This window comes from Pelophylax lessonae (assembly GCF_965119305.1).
Source record: "Pelophylax lessonae genome assembly, chromosome: 4".
Taxonomy (NCBI): Eukaryota; Metazoa; Chordata; class Amphibia; order Anura; family Ranidae; genus Pelophylax; species Pelophylax lessonae.
The window spans coordinates 582,058,143-582,077,069 of record NC_138771.1 but is presented as its reverse complement, the minus strand read 5'-3'; the positions used below and the strand labels follow the sequence as shown (position 1 = coordinate 582,077,069).

The following is an 18,927-nucleotide window of genomic DNA, read 5'->3' as shown; positions in this document are numbered from 1 at the left end:
CTCAACATGCCTCTCAGGACATTCCTTAGGAAGTCTTCTTTACAAAAAGTGGTAAGTTGGGGGGATTTTGTACAGCCCTGCCATTTTATCACTTCAAGAATTGAGACATTGAGAATTGAGGCAGTCAGAAAGTAAAAGCTGTGTAAATTCCAGTATTTACACCATAGTTTGTAGATTCTATAACTTTTGCGCAAACCAATAAAAATGTGCTTGTTGAGATTTTTTTTGTCAAAGACATGTAGCTAAATACATTTTGGCCTAAATATATGACAAAAATTGAATATATTGGATATTTTTTAAAGGACATAGTAGAAAATGTCAATTTTCCCAAAAATTTGCTCTTTTTTTATTAATATCACAAAAAAAAAAACAGTGCAGAGGTGATCAAATACCACCAAAAGAAATCTCTGTTTGTGGGAAATAAAGGATGTAAATTTTGTTTGGGCACAGCATTGCATGACCGTGCAATTGTCAGTTAAAGTCACGCAGTGCCAACTTGAAAAAGTGGCCTGGTTCAGGAAGGGGGTAAAATCTTCCAGGCTGAAGTGGTTAACACTTAAAAATCTTTTTTACCCATCAGATAATTATTAGATATTAGATATGAAAATGTTGTATTTTAATTCTAGGCAGCAGGTGGATCCCTAAACTTCTGTTTTTAAGAATATCTTTGCTAACGACGAAGCTTCTTTGCTGACTTAAACCTGTCCCTTGCAGAGTTCAATAGCTCAAGTTGAAATTTTACACACAAGTGGATAAGTCAGCGCAGTGATTGCTCCCTCCTTTTTTATGCTCCTAGATGAAGATTAAATCAGAGAGTTTAAAGGCAAACAGCTTCTGCTATATTCTCTTTTTAGAAAACCAGTAAAGCTCTGGTCACAAATGCATTGTAATAAATGTTTATTTTTGAAACAAATATTTTGTATATACATATACCCCCTTCGACAAAGTCAGGAAGTGACGAAACGCATAAGGGGCATGGCCACACAACGCACTGGATGATCGATCGGGTGAGCGGCGGTGCTTTACCGTAGTGTCCTGGATCCCACCGGTGGTTTACATCACGCAGCAGTGTCCGGAGCAAGTGAGCACCCCAATCCCTGCTTATTGTAATGATGTGCTTGGTAAAATACTTTCCCATGTATGTGCATATAGTGGATTTTTTATGGAATAAAGTGTTTTTTACGTTATTGCACTAGTCGGCTTTCCTCTCTTTTTACATGGTATATGTGGAGCGGCAGCTTGTTAGTCATCAAGGACCCAACATTCCCTATATCCTGTGCCGTGGTGGATTTTCCTAAGCTTGATTAGCCCGACCCATGAGAGTGGAGGGCAATAAGTGGGAGTGAGTGTTCTAGCTGAGGGGAGTGGAGCACAGAGGTGGTGAACTCTTTTGGTGTGTTTCTGTTCAGCTGGCACTGGAATCTTACTGGATTATCATACTATCACTATTCTCTCACTTTTCTTCATATATTGGATTATATTTATATATATATATGCTTTTTCACAGAATTTTTTCACTGGATCATTTTTCACTGGACTATTGTTTGGACTGGATTAATAGATTTAGACCCCGTTCACACTGGGGTGAGCCGACTTTGCCGGGCGACCTGTGTAATTGCGGTGCGCAGCTCGCACCGCTACCTTGGAGCGGCCGGTTCGGACTTCATATAATTGAAGTCAATGCAGGTCGCTCCGGGTCGCCCCAAAGAAGCTCCGGACCCTTTTTCTAAGTCGGAGCGACTTGTGTCGCTCCTATTAGAATGGGTCCACAGCTTCTCTATGGCAGGCGACCTACGGCGACCTGTCAGGCGACCAGGTCGCCTGACAGGTCGCCCCAGTGTGAACCGGCTCTTACAGTGATTATGTTTATATGCATTTATTTATTTTGATCACATACATTGTGTATACATTTTGATTTGAGTGTTGCTAGGTGGGATCACATTGTTTCACTATATTTGTCCAAATATTTTGTATACAGTAGAAAACAGGTATGAAACATAATTTAAAACATAAAAAATGTGAATAAAATTTACTAAAAACCATCATAGTTCCCTTTTATAAAATATGCTTTAAAGCCAGGAGGACAACCAAAAGATGACTTCACAATTAAAGCGTGACTAAACTCTCATTCAATATGAACTATTTTTAATCCTCATGATACTAGCATTGGTAAATAGATAAGTATAATATAGTTACTTATTTTAAAACATTTTTTGTTTTTTACATTTGATCAGTTGCTTCCTAAGCTAAGCACATTCTCCTGCCTGCATGCCTCACCTAAAGGCAGATGGATTCCGGGAAGTAAATGCTACATGAACCACCTGCCCTTACTCAAGATGGCCACAGCCTAGAAATGATAGGGGGGTGTTTTCAAAAAAGATTTCCCAACAAAATAAAGCATGGAGACATGGATGGAGATGGGTGAGTTTGCATACAATGTTTTTAAAATGAATTAAATAGAATTTTAAGTTTGTGATACTTAAATACAGTTAAGTTGTGCTTTTGGAACGCACATTGAACAAGTCCTGAATTTCACGGAGGAATATGAGCCTTTAAGCAATAATACTGCAACAGCAGATACATTGGAGTTGATTCATGAAGCAACCAATCATAGTCCGTGTTTCTTTTATACAGTGTAGACTGTAGAATGAAAGCTGGAACATAAACAGCCTTGTTTTTCCCCTTCCTCCTCTTTTATACATATCAGTTTTCTTTCCTCAGATTAACACAATCATCTCCTCTGGACAGCATGATTTTTCATTGGGTATTACACACTTTGTTCTTTCATCACACTTGAAGAATTGTCTGTACTGACTGCAGTCCTTTTAAAGTCCGACATACTTGTCTGTAGAAAGTGAGAAGGACAGTCAGTGAGGGCACTAAGAGACACTCTTTAATACAGGATAATCTCTCTTATTTAATTTTTACTTACATCTTTAGAGCCTGCTGGAAGGGTACCTGTGGTGGATATATCCAGTTTTTGTTTTCTGCGACCACAAATGCTATAGAACAATTTGCAATACGCTTCTCTGACCTAAAAAATAAATAAATCAAATACTGTGATAATAAGAAAAAGAGCACAAATAAATCTACAATACACTGACCAGGGTCATTTTTATACTGTATAAATATGTGTATACACTACTTTGAAAAAGTTTTAGGCTGTAAATTAGGAGTGCTTTCAGAAATAGAAGTGTCAATATTTTTATCAGTTACCAAAATGGAAAGTAAATGTACAGAAGAGAAATGCAAATCAAATCAATATTTGGCGTGACCATCATTTGCCTGAAAAATAGCATCTATTCTTGTAGGTACACTTGCTCACAGTTTTTGAAGGAGCTCAGCACGTAGGTTGTTCCAAACATCTTGGAGAACTAACCACAGATCTTCTGTGGATGTAGGCTGCCTCAAATCCTTCTGTCTCTTTATTTAATCTCAGACTCCATGATGATGATGAGATCATGGCTTTGTGGGGGCATAACCATTACTTCCAGGACTTCTTGTTCTTTTTTACACTGGAGTTAATGCTAATGACATAGACTGTATGTTTGGGGTCGTTTTTCAGCTGCAGAATAAATTTGTGGCCAATCACATTCCTTTCTGATGGTATGGCATGATGGATAATTATCTGCCTGTATTTCTCAGCATTGAGGACACCATTGATCCTGACCAAATCTTTAACTCCATTTGCAGAAATTCAGCCCCAAACTTGCAAGGAACCTCCACTGTGCTTCAGTGTTGCCTGCAGACACTCATTATTGTGCCGTTCTCCAGCCCTTCGGTGAACGAACTGCCTCCTACTACAGCCAAATGTTTCAATTTTTGACTCATCAGTCCAGAGCACCATGGTACATTTTCCGCACCCCAGTTCCTATATTTTTGTGCATAATTACTTGTCACTTAGTCACTTGTTTCCACATCAGAGGTATGGCTTTTTGGCTGAAATTCTTCCATGAAGACCACTTCTGGTCAGACTTCTTCAGACAGTTGATAAATGTACCTGGGTACCACTTGTTTCCACCAGTTCTGTGCTGTTGGCACTGTTGGACATCTTACGATTTCAAAGGGAATCAAGCATGATGTGTCTTTTATCTGCTGCATTAACCTCTGTGTCTATGTTCTTCGATGTTTCTTTGAGCTTCTTCAAAAGAGCTTGAACAGCACATCTTGAAACCGAAGTCTGCTTTAAAATATTTGCTTTGCTGATGCAGTATAACTACCTTGTGTCTTGCTGCTGTGCTCACTCTTGCCATGGTGTATGACCTGTGACATGAAACTGTGTTCCACAACCTCACTGTAGTAGCAGAGTTTGGCTGTTACTCACCCAGTTTTAAGCCTCCTACACAACTGTTTCTCTTTCTTTTTCAGTTAATGAGTGTGTTTCAACCTACATATGAAATTCATAATCATTAGCACCTGCTAGGTACAGTATCTCACAAACATGAGTACACCCCTCACATTTTTGTAAATATTTTATTATATCTTTTCATGTGACAGCACTGAAGAAATTACACTTTGCTAGAAATGTAAAGTACTGTAGTGAGTGTAAAGCTTGTACAACAGTGTAAATTTGCTGAGTACACCCCTAAGCAAAAATGTCATAATTGGGCCCAATTAGCCATTTTCCTTCCCCGGTGTCATGTGACTCGTTAGTGTTACAAGGTCTCAAATGTGAATAGGGAGCAGGTGTGTTAAATTTGGTGTTATCGCTCTCACTCTCTCATACTGGGCACTGGAAGTTCAACATGGCACCTCATGGCAAAGAATTCTCTGAGGATCTAAAAAAAAGAATTGTTGCTCTACATAAAGATGGCCTAGGCTATAAGAAGATTGCCAAGACCCTGAAACTGAGCTGCAGCATGGTGGCCAAGACCATACAGCGGTTTAACAGGGCAGGTTCCACTCAGAACAGGCCTCGCCATGGTCGACCAAAGAAGTTGAGTGCACGTGCTCAGCATCATTTCCAGAGGTTGTCTTTGGGAAATAGAGGTGTGAGTGCTACCAGCATTGCTGCAGAGGTTGAAGGGGTGGGGGGGTCAGCATTTCAGTGCTCAGACCATATGCCGCACACTGCATCAAATTGGTCTGCATGGCTGTCGTCCCAGAAGGAAGCCTCTTCTAAAGATGATGCACAAGAAAGCCCGCAAACAGTTTGCTGAAGATAAGCAGACTAAGGACATGGATTACTGGGACCATGTTCGGTGGTCTGATGAGACTAAGATAAAGTTATTTGGTTCAGATGGAATCAAACATGTGTGGCGGCAACCAGGTGAGGAGAACAAAGATAAATGTGTCTTGCCTACAGTTAAGCATGGTGGTGGGAGTGTCATGGTCTGGGGCTGCATGAGTGCTGCCGGCACTGGGGAGCTATAGTTCATTGAGGGAACCATGAATGCCAACATGTACTGTGACATACTGAAGCAGAGTATGATCCCCTCCCTTCAGAGACTGGGCCACAGGGCAGTATTCCAACATGATAACGACCCCAAACACACCTCCAAGATGACCACTGCCCTGCTAAAGAAGCTGAGGGTAAAGGTGATAGACTGGCCAAGCATGTCTCCAGACCTAAATCCTATTAAGCATCTGTGGGGCACCCTCAAACGGAAGGTGGAAGAGCGCAAGGTCTCTAACATCCACCAGCTCCGTGATGTCATCATGGAAAAGTGGAAGAGGACTCCAGTGGCAAACTGTGAAGCCCTGGTGAACTCCATGCCCAAGAGGGTTAAAGCAGTGCTGAAAAATAATAATGGCCACACAAAATATTAACACTTTGGGCTCAATTTGAACATTTTCACTAAGGGGTGTACTCACTTCTATTGCCAGCAGTTAAGACATTAATGGCTGTGTGTTGAGTTATTTTAAGGGGACAACACATTTACACTGTTATACAAGCTGTACACTCACTACTTTACATTGTAGCAAAGTGCCATTTGTTCAGTGTTGTCACATGAAAAGATATAATAAAATATTTAAAAAATGTGAGGGGTGTACTTACTTTTGTGAGATACTATTTATTTGGTTAATCATATACCTGACTCTAATCCTACAAAATCCCTGACTTTGTGCAAGTGTACAAAGTGTGCACTCTTACTTTACAGTAATTGATCACACCTACCTAAAACTTCTGCACAGTACTACTGTATATATATATATATATATATATATATACATATATACATATATATATATATATTGCACAATATGGGTTTTGGATGGGAGATCCCTTAAATGGGGCACAATCCAAATAGTGTGGATATGTATCTCCCATTCAGGACCCATCCCTGGCATCCTGTACAATAATGTGTCCACACTATTTGGGCTGTGGCCCCCTTAAGGGGGATGATGTGAACACATTTTTGTGTACTCAGGGGTTCACACCAATGCAGAATGAGGGATTCTAGGGTAGTCTGGTCAGAGAGGAGAGGAATGATTTAAAAGTGCTCTAGATTGGTAAGTTCTCATTTGGGACCCAGAATTCGGAGGCTCGGAGAGACTTGAAAGAGCCTTCAACCCTGATTACAGGGACTTTGGTCCTGAAAGGGTTATCCACTTGCAGGGGAGGTTTGAAAAGCAGCAGAATTAATCGGTGCCTTTTGGAAAGGTGGAGTGGAGTAGTAGTCACAGCTTTGAGCCAGTGTGGACTGTCTGGTGACTGAGACATTTTGTTGTTGAGCTTCTGTGGCCTCTGAGATACCCTAAAGCAGATAAGAACCCCAAATCCAAGTGTGGGACTGGTTTATTGGCAGTGAGCCATTATGCTGTCTTTACTAGGATTATAGACTGTTTTTGTTAGTTTTGAGAAATCAATAAAGACTGTTCACTTTTACAAGTGGCAGGTGAAACCAGGCTCCCCATATTACAAAATGGCTGTTGGTGCTTAGATCTCTGACAGATCACTGGGCACTGGCCAATAGTTATCCAGCTGGAAAAAGAAATGATGTTCACTTTTACTTTTTTCTAATAGGGAAACCACATAGTACTTTTGGAATCTGCATTCCAGGTTCTTAATTATGAGTAATTGTAACCCAAGGTGTATTTCTGTTGGGGACAAGAGTAAGAGCAGCCTGTATTAGACATGGGAAGTTGACAGTTTCCTTTCTGAAACTCTTTCTTCTCTTTGTTGCAGAGGACAGTTTTGTGCAGTAGCAGAAAGGACTCATCCAGCGCCAAGGGTGAGGATGCAGATTTGCTCCCCCCTTCCCCTCTGCTAACACATGATGTATTATTTTACAGGTCATGTGTCCACAGATAGCAGCCATCTTGGCCATGACGTATCCATTTAGGGTGTGCCCCTATCCTCAATTGACTAATTCATTTGGAAGGATTGGGAAACAGGGATTTCGGGCACAAGAGTTTTTTAAAAAAATTATTATTTTATTCAACAAAAATATTTTAAAATCATGAAAAAATACAGGCAAATAATTGTGTGTTGAGGACACAGTGAGACCAATAGATGGTCTATACTGTACAATATCTCAGTACATAAAACTTATAGCAGTGATTTACATACAATTCAAAGTACAAGATCATTAGTAATCATATAATTCTTGAAACCGTTTACTCAGTATCAGAAGAGAACCGCCGGCGGACACCCAAGCAGTAAGGTGCCGGTCAGCGGGGTCAACTGAGAGTATAGATTAACATTCACCATGTAATATATGACCTTTGCTCAACATGTTTCGCTTTCTTAGGCAAAAAGCTTCGTCTGGAGCATATCATTTCTTTTGTCTGTGTGAAAAATAACAGTGTTTAGGTAAATTACATATATATGTTACATCGTTTCCAGTATATTGTAGTTACAATTACATATCATTTTTTTCTTTTCCTTTTTGTTGCATACAATCACATTACACATCTCGAGTGAGTCCTTATACTTTTACTATATCAACACAATATGACATTGAGTTTTAGATTGCATTCAGAAACCAGAGGGGTTTAGGGGAAACAGTGGAGGCTGCCAATAGCGAGTATATGTGGGGATCCATGCTGTAATTATAGTATCAGCATGTATATCATGTTTGTATATCTGGTATACGAAAAAAAAATTATATACATACCTGTACATATAGTAATCAGGCACATATCTCAATTTTCATGAGGAATTCTTTAACGAGGAGGACTGTGCGTTTTGGGAAGCTCAAACATAGGCACTTATATAGTGACATAGTAGTGAGGGTGATCACTCCATGTCTATTATCTGAATGGGTAAGAGCAAGAAAACAATGTTTCTCAAAATAGTTTGCATTTATATTCTATGATATCACTTTAAGAGGGAGCCCGTGAGAGTGCTGAACCCATAAGCTCAAGTATTCCAAAGTGATAGAATAAGTGTGCCTCATGCATGTTATAAGAGTATATAAGCACCCATAGAGCCCATAGATTATCTGCCTCAAAAGGGGCTAAAGAATAGACACATAATTACTCAGGACAGTAAGGATAGGCAATTGTCATACGTTTCTAATCGGATGTACACCGACATATAGAGTTCACCCATGCACCAATGGGTCACCCATAGAGTAGAATGCATATCATGTGTATTGATTTATTTTTATATACATATATGAATATATGTGTGCAGTCAATTTAGTATCCAGCCCACCTCCCTCCATAGTAGTAGGAGAGTGACCTGGGTTATGTATACGCAGACAGTTGCCTCATAGAGTCCACATAGAGTTCATACATGACGTGCTTGAAACAGGCATAGGAAATAGATATAGAGGTAGATAGATAAGGTACCACCCAACATAGTAGATCCTTATATAGTAAAAGAATCCCAAACATAAACAAACACCTTAAAACGGCTCACCAAACTTGGAAAGGGCGAGAGCTTAATGTAGGGAGCATGTCTCCTCTGCTTGTATATAGGCTGTTAAGCAGAGTAAGGTTGGAATCAAGTCACGGGTATCAAAGATTATAATGCTAAAACATTGTTGCTAGCCATGTATAGCTTACCCCTTGCCACGCTGTTCCCAGCTTCCGCACAGTCCTCACCGGATGGGGAACCTCCGCCATACTAGGGCCAGTATCTGGCGCCCTTAAATGGCGTGGATCCCGGGCGGTTCGTCAAAAGACGTCACCGCCCCGGCCACTCCCACCGGACATCGCTCGAGAGCAAACGCGGGGACACCCCGACGAAGCTCTCGGCTCTGTCACAAGTGTGAGCAGATCACACAGAGGCAGGAATTGCCTCCGAAGTCCGCTCTGGTGCCACAGGAAGTTCCGCCCGGAAGGGGCGGAGCCGTACTGCGGCCTATCCGGCCGCACATATCTCGCTGATGAGGCCGAACCTCCATGCTTACCCACACTGCCCCCACAGGATCGGTCCGCAATTACATGAGGAGTCTAATTGCCTGAAATAAAAACACAAAACAAGACAGAACAAAAATATATAAATTTAAAATGCATGTATAAAGACATATTTCACTGTGGTACAGAAATGTTCCTGATGAACCAGGAGATATATATCAGTAATGTATTTATTTTTCAAAAAATATATTGTAACCATGTTTGTTTTTTACAACATAGACCACTAGTAAGGGCATTCAATAGTAATAGCCCTAATGGAAGAACGGGGGCTGGACTGCCCCCTATTGGAAACACTTCCACACTTCTAACTCCAAAAATTGCATTTTTCGACTGATCATAAATCCTCCAGATCACAATATTGATGAGAGAGGGATTACAACATAAAAGACTATTTGTTGTACGTAAGGAGAAGAAGAGAGATATATGTGCCGAAAACTCTCATTAGTGTGAAGAGGTATCAGAATAGGTGGATATACAGGGGGAGGATGACCACGCCAAAACCAAGCAGACACCCGGACCCATATATCCCACAAAGGGCCATTATCGTAACCAGAGCATGCCGCTCAAGATCTTTTAGATCTATTAACACTAGGTAAATGAAAGGCCTTCATAGAAAGGGTTTGTACGACTGGGTTTCGTTCAAACCTGGTCTATATGTGGCACTGAGACGCTCTATCCAGAGAGTCTCTCTCTGGAGAATTTTTTTGTCCCAGTTGCCACCTCGGGGATCCTGAGGGATAACCTCAAGCACATAAAATCTTGCCTTTTTGGGATTGAACCTGTGGTATAGGTCAAGGTGTCTGCTCACGGGCGTGATCATCCTTCCTCCTGCTGATACGTACACATGGTCATTTATCCTCTGGCGGAGCTCTCTTATAGTTTTACCTATATAGAACATGCCACAGGCACAATGCATCATGTATACCACTCCACGGGTACTACAGTCAGCCCGAAATTTAGGAACATATATTTCACCATTAGGTAGGGTATATTGAGTATTCTCCTCTATCCAAGGACAGAGGGCGCATTTGCGACATTTGTAAGTGCCCCTACATGTAGTTACTTTATTTCTAATGGGTTCATAGTGGCTTGTTGTTAGTTGATCTCTTAAAGATCTTGTTCTCCTAAATACAATTTGGGGGTGTTTGCCCACATATTTGTTTATAACCGGGTCATCACGAAGAAGATGCCAGTTTCGTTCAAGAATATCTCTCAGTACTTTTTCATGAGAGGAGTATTTGGTTATTGGTTTAACTGTCGGTTGCGTGTTTGAAGGTTTGGCTCTAAAGATGAGGCTGTTTCTATTTTGAGAAAACGCTTTGTTAAAAAACAAACATGGTTACAATATATTTTTTGAAAAATAAATACATTACTGATATATATCTCCTGGTTCATCAGGAACATTTCTGTACCACAGTGAAATATGTCTTTATACATGCATTTTAAATTTATATATTTTTGTTCTGTCTTGTTTTGTGTTTTTATTTCAGGCAATTAGACTCCTCATGTAATTGCGGACCGATCCTGTGGGGGCAGTGTGGGTAAGCATGGAGGTTCGGCCTCATCAGCGAGATATGTGCGGCCGGATAGGCCGCAGTACGGCTCCGCCCCTTCCGGGCGGAACTTCCTGTGGCACCAGAGCGGACTTCGGAGGCAATTCCTGCCTCTGTGTGATCTGCTCACACTTGTGACAGAGCCGAGAGCTTCGTCGGGGTGTCCCCGCGTTTGCTCTCGAGCGATGTCCGGTGGGAGTGGCCGGGGCGGTGACGTCTTTTGACGAACCGCCCGGGATCCACGCCATTTAAGGGCGCCAGATACTGGCCCTAGTATGGCGGAGGTTCCCCATCCGGTGAGGACTGTGCGGAAGCTGGGAACAGCGTGGCAAGGGGTAAGCTATACATGGCTAGCAACAATGTTTTAGCATTATAATCTTTGATACCCGTGACTTGATTCCAACCTTACTCTGCTTAACAGCCTATATACAAGCAGAGGAGACATGCTCCCTACATTAAGCTCTCGCCCTTTCCAAGTTTGGTGAGCCGTTTTAAGGTGTTTGTTTATGTTTGGGATTCTTTTACTATATAAGGATCTACTATGTTGGGTGGTACCTTATCTATCTACCTCTATATCTATTTCCTATGCCTGTTTCAAGCACGTCATGTATGAACTCTATGTGGACTCTATGAGGCAACTGTCTGCGTATACATAACCCAGGTCACTCTCCTACTACTATGGAGGGAGGTGGGCTGGATACTAAATTGACTGCACACATATATTCATATATGTATATAAAAATAAATCAATACACATGATATGCATTCTACTCTATGGGTGACCCATTGGTGCATGGGTGAACTCTATATGTCGGTGTACATCCGATTAGAAACGTATGACAATTGCCTATCCTTACTGTCCTGAGTAATTATGTGTCTATTCTTTAGCCCCTTTTGAGGCAGATAATCTATGGGCTCTATGGGTGCTTATATACTCTTATAACATGCATGAGGCACACTTATTCTATCACTTTGGAATACTTGAGCTTATGGGTTCAGCACTCTCACGGGCTCCCTCTTAAAGTGATATCATAGAATATAAATGCAAACTATTTTGAGAAACATTGTTTTCTTGCTCTTACCCATTCAGATAATAGACATGGAGTGATCACCCTCACTACTATGTCACTATATAAGTGCCTATGTTTGAGCTTCCCAAAACGCACAGTCCTCCTCGTTAAAGAATTCCTCATGAAAATTGAGATATGTGCCTGATTACTATATGTACAGGTATGTATATAATTTTTTTTCGTATACCAGATATACAAACATGATATACATGCTGATACTATAATTACAGCATGGATCCCCACATATACTCGCTATTGGCAGCCTCCACTGTTTCCCCTAAACCCCTCTGGTTTCTGAATGCAATCTAAAACTCAATGTCATATTGTGTTGATATAGTAAAAGTATAAGGACTCACTCGAGATGTGTAATGTGATTGTATGCAACAAAAAGGAAAAGAAAAAAATGATATGTAATTGTAACTACAATATACTGGAAACGATGTAACATATATATGTAATTTACCTAAACACTGTTATTTTTCACACAGACAAAAGAAATGATATGCTCCAGACGAAGCTTTTTGCCTAAGAAAGCGAAACATGTTGAGCAAAGGTCATATATTACATGGTGAATGTTAATCTATACTCTCAGTTGACCCCGCTGACCGGCACCTTACTGCTTGGGTGTCCGCCGGTGGTTCTCTTCTGATACTGAGTAAACGGTTTCAAGAATTATATGATTACTAATGATCTTGTACTTTGAATTGTATGTAAATCACTGCTATAAGTTTTATGTACTGAGATATTGTACAGTATAGACCATCTATTGGTCTCACTGTGTCCTCAACACACAATTATTTGCCTGTATTTTTTCATGATTTTAAAATATTTTTGTTGAATAAAATAATAATTTTTTTAAAAAACTCTTGTGCCCGAAATCCCTGTTTCCCAATCCTTCCAAATGAATTAGTCAATTGAGGATAGGGGCACACCCTAAATGGATACGTCATGGCCAAGATGGCTGCTATCTGTGGACACATGACCTGTAAAATAATTCTGATATGAAGGTGGAAGCACCAGCCATTTTGGGAAGTGGCAAGCAGCGAGGTATACAGGTTTAAGCACCAGTTATTACCTCTAATACATATTGCAATTGATCAATACCATATGGAAGGATTTTGAAACATTTTTTATACTAATAACCCCGTAAAAAGTTGCTCATATTTTTCTAGTGCCAATTTTGGGTCTGCACCTGGCTCTTGAAAATAATATCGTAGTCGTTGAAATATTTGATCTAAAGTTACTTATTTAGTCAAGTCATATCCTATATACTCTATAAAAATAAAAATCTGTATAGAGGAGACCATAAACCCTTCTAATAACAACAGACAAAACTCATAGGACAACCATGGATTTCATTGGAAATGCATGGACAGGTCTTATGACTGAAATTGAATCCACCTGTAACATCCCGGCCAAGGATGATATAAGTTTAAACCAATACATAAACACAGTAAAGAGACTTATTAAAAAAAAGTCAAACCTATACTGGCATATAGAATTTTTCTTAAAGTATATTCAAGCAAATGTATGCCCTGTGGGTTTGAGGATTCATCTATTCCCCTCCTTCGATAATGCTTCGAGCGAATTTAGAACTTTGTGGGAACGTATTTTAACTAAATGCAGCACTGATCTGTGCCAGCTGTTGGTGTCCCAATATAAATTGGACTTAGCTACATTAGATACTGAGTTGTCATCTTTATATACCAAGAATGAGAATTTAAAAAAACATGTACATTACGAGGCAAGATGGAAGGAGGTGAAGGAGTATGGAATCAAGCTTAATAGGGATATTATTTGTAAAAAACAAACTAAATTCCTAAAAGATAGGATGGCCTTCACGGACGGCTATGCTTATCGATGGCCGGGACCCAATAGTTCAAGGCGACCCCGCTATTCGCGAGGCCCCCGTGAACAGGTATCGAATACAGGTCTAAGGGAAACCGATTGGGAATCAGACTCGTCTTCGATCTCCGCACAATCTAATAGATCCAAAACATCGATTAGATCTAATCAAGATACCAGACCAAAAACAGATATGGGGACACGGAAACGAGGACAACAGGAAGGAGCTAATTACACACCACGCTCCAAAAAGCGACCTGATGAAACTTCTAAATTTCAATCATTGGGAATTGGGGGAACTCAAATTGGACAGACTTTTAGATCTGTTGAGGCACCCACACAAGATGGTTTGGAAGCGCAGGACCCCTATTTGGGAGGCCTGGCTCTCCAAGCGATACAAATGTTGCAACCCTTATCCACTAACACTAACTCAATTAATTTATCCACACAGGATCTCACGTCTAATTCTCAAACACAATCACTAGGTGCTGCGGCACCTGTCTTCTCTAATACACTACCTTCAAATACATCCAGCACTATTCCTCTTAGACAAACCACTATTGATGGCCACTTTGCAGCCTCACAGGCCCAGGCCTCAAATTTTCCCCTGAGCACATCACTAAACCTTCCCACCTAAAATTATCGATCATCAACTTAACTCCCTATCACTTCTCCCCCCAAGAACAAGAGGTCCTTGAACTTGGCCTCACGTTCTGCCCATCGGTTCCCATGGACAGATATGAGACCATAAAGGACGTCTATATGTTCATAAGGAATTTGACATATAAACATATTTATGATCCAGAAAGACAACGTAATATACAAGACAAGGAAATCTCAGAAAAAATAAAACATTACACAATGCAAGAATTCCGTGTCCTACGAGATTTAATTCTACAATTGGTGGAAGGCAACCTTTCGGATTCCCAGTCCCCCAGTCAATCTATACAAACAAAGACCGCAAATTCAAGACAGGTCCCTTTCAAACCAAAATCTAATAATTTCCCTGACTTGACTACAAATTCTAACCTATTGGCTTTTTTGACCACAGTGGTAGGTGAGATCAAAAATTGTGAGTTAAAATCAACACAAAATAATCTTTCTAAACAACAACTACAGATGCTTAATAAATTAAGGAACCATACAGACTTGGTTATAAAACCCTCAGATAAGGGTGGTAACCTAGTATTGATGACTCGGGAGGGATATGAGAGAATGTGCCTTAACATCCTCTCAAATCGTACATGGTACAAAAAGATATCTCCATCGGCTACTACAGAATTCAAAGCAGAGTATTTGGATATAATCTGACGTGCATATCAAATGGCTCTCATAGATAAGGACTGTTACAATTTTCTTAACAACAAATTTCCGAGACAGGCGACATTTTATTCACTTCCAAAAACTCATAAAAACTTAATCTCTCCACCCGGTAGGCCTATTGTATCGGGCATTGGAAGTCTAACTGAAAACGCTAGTCGTTTGGTCGACTATTACTTACTACCACATGTGGTGCGGTTACCGTCATACGTCAAGGACACACTTGAGTTTTTGAGAATGATTGAAGATATGGTGGTTCCTCCCGACGCCCTGCTCGTGACTTTGGATGTGGAGGCATTATACTCCAGTATCCCTCACGAGCAGGGCGTCGGGACGATACGCACCTTCTTATATGAGCAAGACCATCACACCTGGCCATTTTGTGATTTCATATTAGAACTTTTATTGTTTATTTTGAAACATAACTGGTTTACTTTTAACGGGTCCCACTACCTCCAGGTACAGGGCGTGGCCATGGGCACTTGTTGTGCCCCGGCCTACGCCAACCTGTACCTGGGGGGGTGGGAGCGACAAATCACATCAGACGAAAGTCTATCTCATTTCTTTTCATTTGTGGCAATTTGGTTTCGTTATATAGACGACATTTTTGTTGTCTGGACAGGTCCAAAGTCAGTGTTAGAGGAGTTCATTGCTCAATTAAATATAAACGACTTCAATTTGAAGTTAACATCTACCATCAGTGACTCAAGTGTTAACTTCCTTGACTTAACGGTGCTCAAACATGTGGATGGACACCTGACGACTAACCTATACAGAAAGGAGACGTCAGGTAATGTAATATTACACGCGTCAAGCGCCCATCCAGGGGAGCTTATACGTAGTATTCCATATGCCCAATACATACGCCTACGGCGTAATTGTACATCTGACAGCGATTTCAAAACACAGGCCAATCTCCTACGAGAACGCCTAATAGCTCGTGGATACAGCAAACGCTTGTTGAGAGCAGCTTTTAACAAAGCGTTTTCTCAAAATAGAAACAGCCTCATCTTTAGAGCCAAACCTTCAAACACGCAACCGACAGTTAAACTAATAACCAAATACTCCTCTCATGAAAAAGTACTGAGAGATATTCTTGAACGAAACTGGCATCTTCTTCGTGATGACCCGGTTATAAACAAATATGTGGGCAAACACCCCCAAATTGTATTTAGGAGAACAAGATCTTTAAGAGATCAACTAACAACAAGCCACTATGAACCCATTAGAAATAAAGTAACTACATGTAGGGGCACTTACAAATGTCGCAAATGCGCCCTCTGTCCTTGGATAGAGGAGAATACTCAATATACCCTACCTAATGGTGAAATATTTGTTCCTAAATTTCGGGCTGACTGTAGTACCCGTGGAGTGGTATACATGATGCATTGTGCCTGTGGCATGTTCTATATAGGTAAAACTATAAGAGAGCTCCGCCAGAGGATAAATGACCATGTGTACGTATCAGCAGGAGGAAGGATGATCACGCCCGTGAGCAGACACCTTGACCTATACCACAGGTTTAATCCCAAAAAGGCAAGATTTTATGTGCTTGAGGTTATCCCTCAGGATCCCCGAGGTGGCAACTGGGACAAAAAAATTCTCCAGAGAGAGACTCTCTGGATAGAGCGTCTCAGTGCCACATATAGACCAGGTTTGAACGAAACCCAGTCGTACAAACCCTTTCTATGAAGGCCTTTCATTTACCTAGTGTTAATAGATCTAAAAGATCTTGAGCGGCATGCTCTGGTTACGATAATGGCCCTTTGTGGGATATATGGGTCCGGGTGTCTGCTTGGTTTTGGCGTGGTCATCCTCCCCCTGTATATCCACCTATTCTGATACCTCTTCACACTAATGAGAGTTTTCGGCACATATATCTCTCTTCTTCTCCTTACGTACAACAAATAGTCTTTTATGTTGTAATCCCTCTCTCATCAATATTGTGATCTGGAGGATTTATGATCAGTCGAAAAATGCAATTTTTGGAGTTAGAAGTGTGGAAGTGTTTCCAATAGGGGGCAGTCCAGCCCCCGTTCTTCCATTAGGGCTATTACTATTGAATGCCCTTACTAGTGGTCTATGTTGTAAAAAACAAACATGGTTACAATATATTTTTTGAAAAATAAATACATTACTGATATATATCTCCTGGTTCATCAGGAACATTTCTGTACCACAGTGAAATATGTCTTTATACATGCATTTTAAATTTATATATTTTTGTTCTGTCTTGTTTTGTGTTTTTATTTCAGGCAATTAGACTCCTCATGTAATTGCGGACCGATCCTGTGGGGGCAGTGTGGGTAAGCATGGAGGTTCGGCCTCATCAGCGAGATATGTGCGGCCGGATAGGCCGCAGTACGGCTCCGCCCCTTCCGGGCGGAACTTCCTGTGGCACCAGAGCGGACTACGGAGGCAATTCCTGCCTCTGTGTGATCTGCTCACACTTGTGACAGAGCCGAGAGCTTCGTCGGGGTGTCCCCACGTTTGCTCTCGAGCGATGTCCGGTGGGAGTGGCCGGGGCGGTGACGTTTTTTGACGAACCGCCCGGGATCCACGCCATTTAAGGGCGCCAGATACTGGCCCTAGTATGGCGGAGGTTCCCCATCCGGTGAGGACTGTGCGGAAGCTGGGAACAGCGTGGCAAGGGGTAAGCTATACATGGCTAGCAACAATGTTTTAGCATTATAATCTTTGATACCTGTGACTTGATTCCAACCTTACTCTGCTTAACAGCCTATATACAAGCAGAGGAGACATGCTCCCTACATTAAGCTCTCGCCCTTTCCAAGTTTGGTGAGCCGTTTTAAGGTGTTTGTTTATGTTTGGGATTCTTTTACTATATAAGGATCTACTATGTTGGGTGGTACCTTATCTATCTACCTCTATATCTATTTCCTATGCCTGTTTCAAGCACGTCATGTATGAACTCTATGTGGACTCTATGAGGCAACTGTCTGCGTATACATAACCCAGGTCACTCTCCTACTACTATGGAGGGAGGTGGGCTGGATACTAAATTGACTGCACACATATATTCATATATGTATATAAAAATAAATCAATACACATGATATGCATTCTACTCTATGGGTGACCCATTGGTGCATGGGTGAACTCTATATGTCGGTGTACATCCGATTAGAAACGTATGACAATTGCCTATCCTTACTGTCCTGAGTAATTATGTGTCTATTCTTTAGCCCCTTTTGAGGCAGATAATCTATGGGCTCTATGGGTGCTTATATACTCTTATAACATGCATGAGGCACACTTATTCTATCACTTTGGAATACTTGAGCTTATGGGTTCAGCACTCTCACGGGCTCCCTCTTAAAGTGATATCATAGAATATAAATGCAAACTATTTTGAGAAACATTGTTTTCTTGCTCTTACCCATTCAGATAATAGACATGGAGTGATCACCCTCACTACTATGTCATTATATAAGTGCCTATGTTTGAGCTTCCCAAAACGCACAGTCCTCCTCGTTAAAGAATTCCTCATGAAAATTGAGATATGTGCCTGATTACTATATGTACAGGTATGTATATAATTTTTTTTTCGTATACCAGATATACAAACATGATATACATGCTGATACTATAATTACAGCATGGATCCCCACATATACTCGCTATTGGCAGCCTCCACTGTTTCCCCTAAACCCCTCTGGTTTCTGAATGCAATCTAAAACTCAATGTCATATTGTGTTGATATAGTAAAAGTATAAGGACTCACTCGAGATGTGTAATGTGATTGTATGCAACAAAAAGGAAAAGAAAAAAATGATATGTAATTGTAACTACAATATACTGGAAACGAT

At 40.8% G+C, this 18,927-nt stretch overlaps 1 protein-coding gene across 1 annotated transcript in view; it reads right to left on the bottom strand.

Moving 5' to 3' along the window:
• Positions 1-2,424: 2,424 nt before the first annotated feature.
• LOC309552799 (adhesion G protein-coupled receptor E3-like) overlaps positions 2,425-18,927 on the bottom strand; it is a gene marked incomplete at its 5' end in the record, with an annotated part of 123,887 nt that continues 107,384 nt past the window's right edge. Inside the window, 2 exons of the mRNA XM_082253713.1 lie at positions 2,425-2,845; positions 2,933-3,034. Coding sequence (XP_082109839.1) covers positions 2,768-2,845; positions 2,933-3,034 — 180 coding nt within the window. The 3' untranslated portion in view covers positions 2,425-2,767. The remainder of the gene's footprint in view (positions 2,846-2,932; positions 3,035-18,927) is intronic.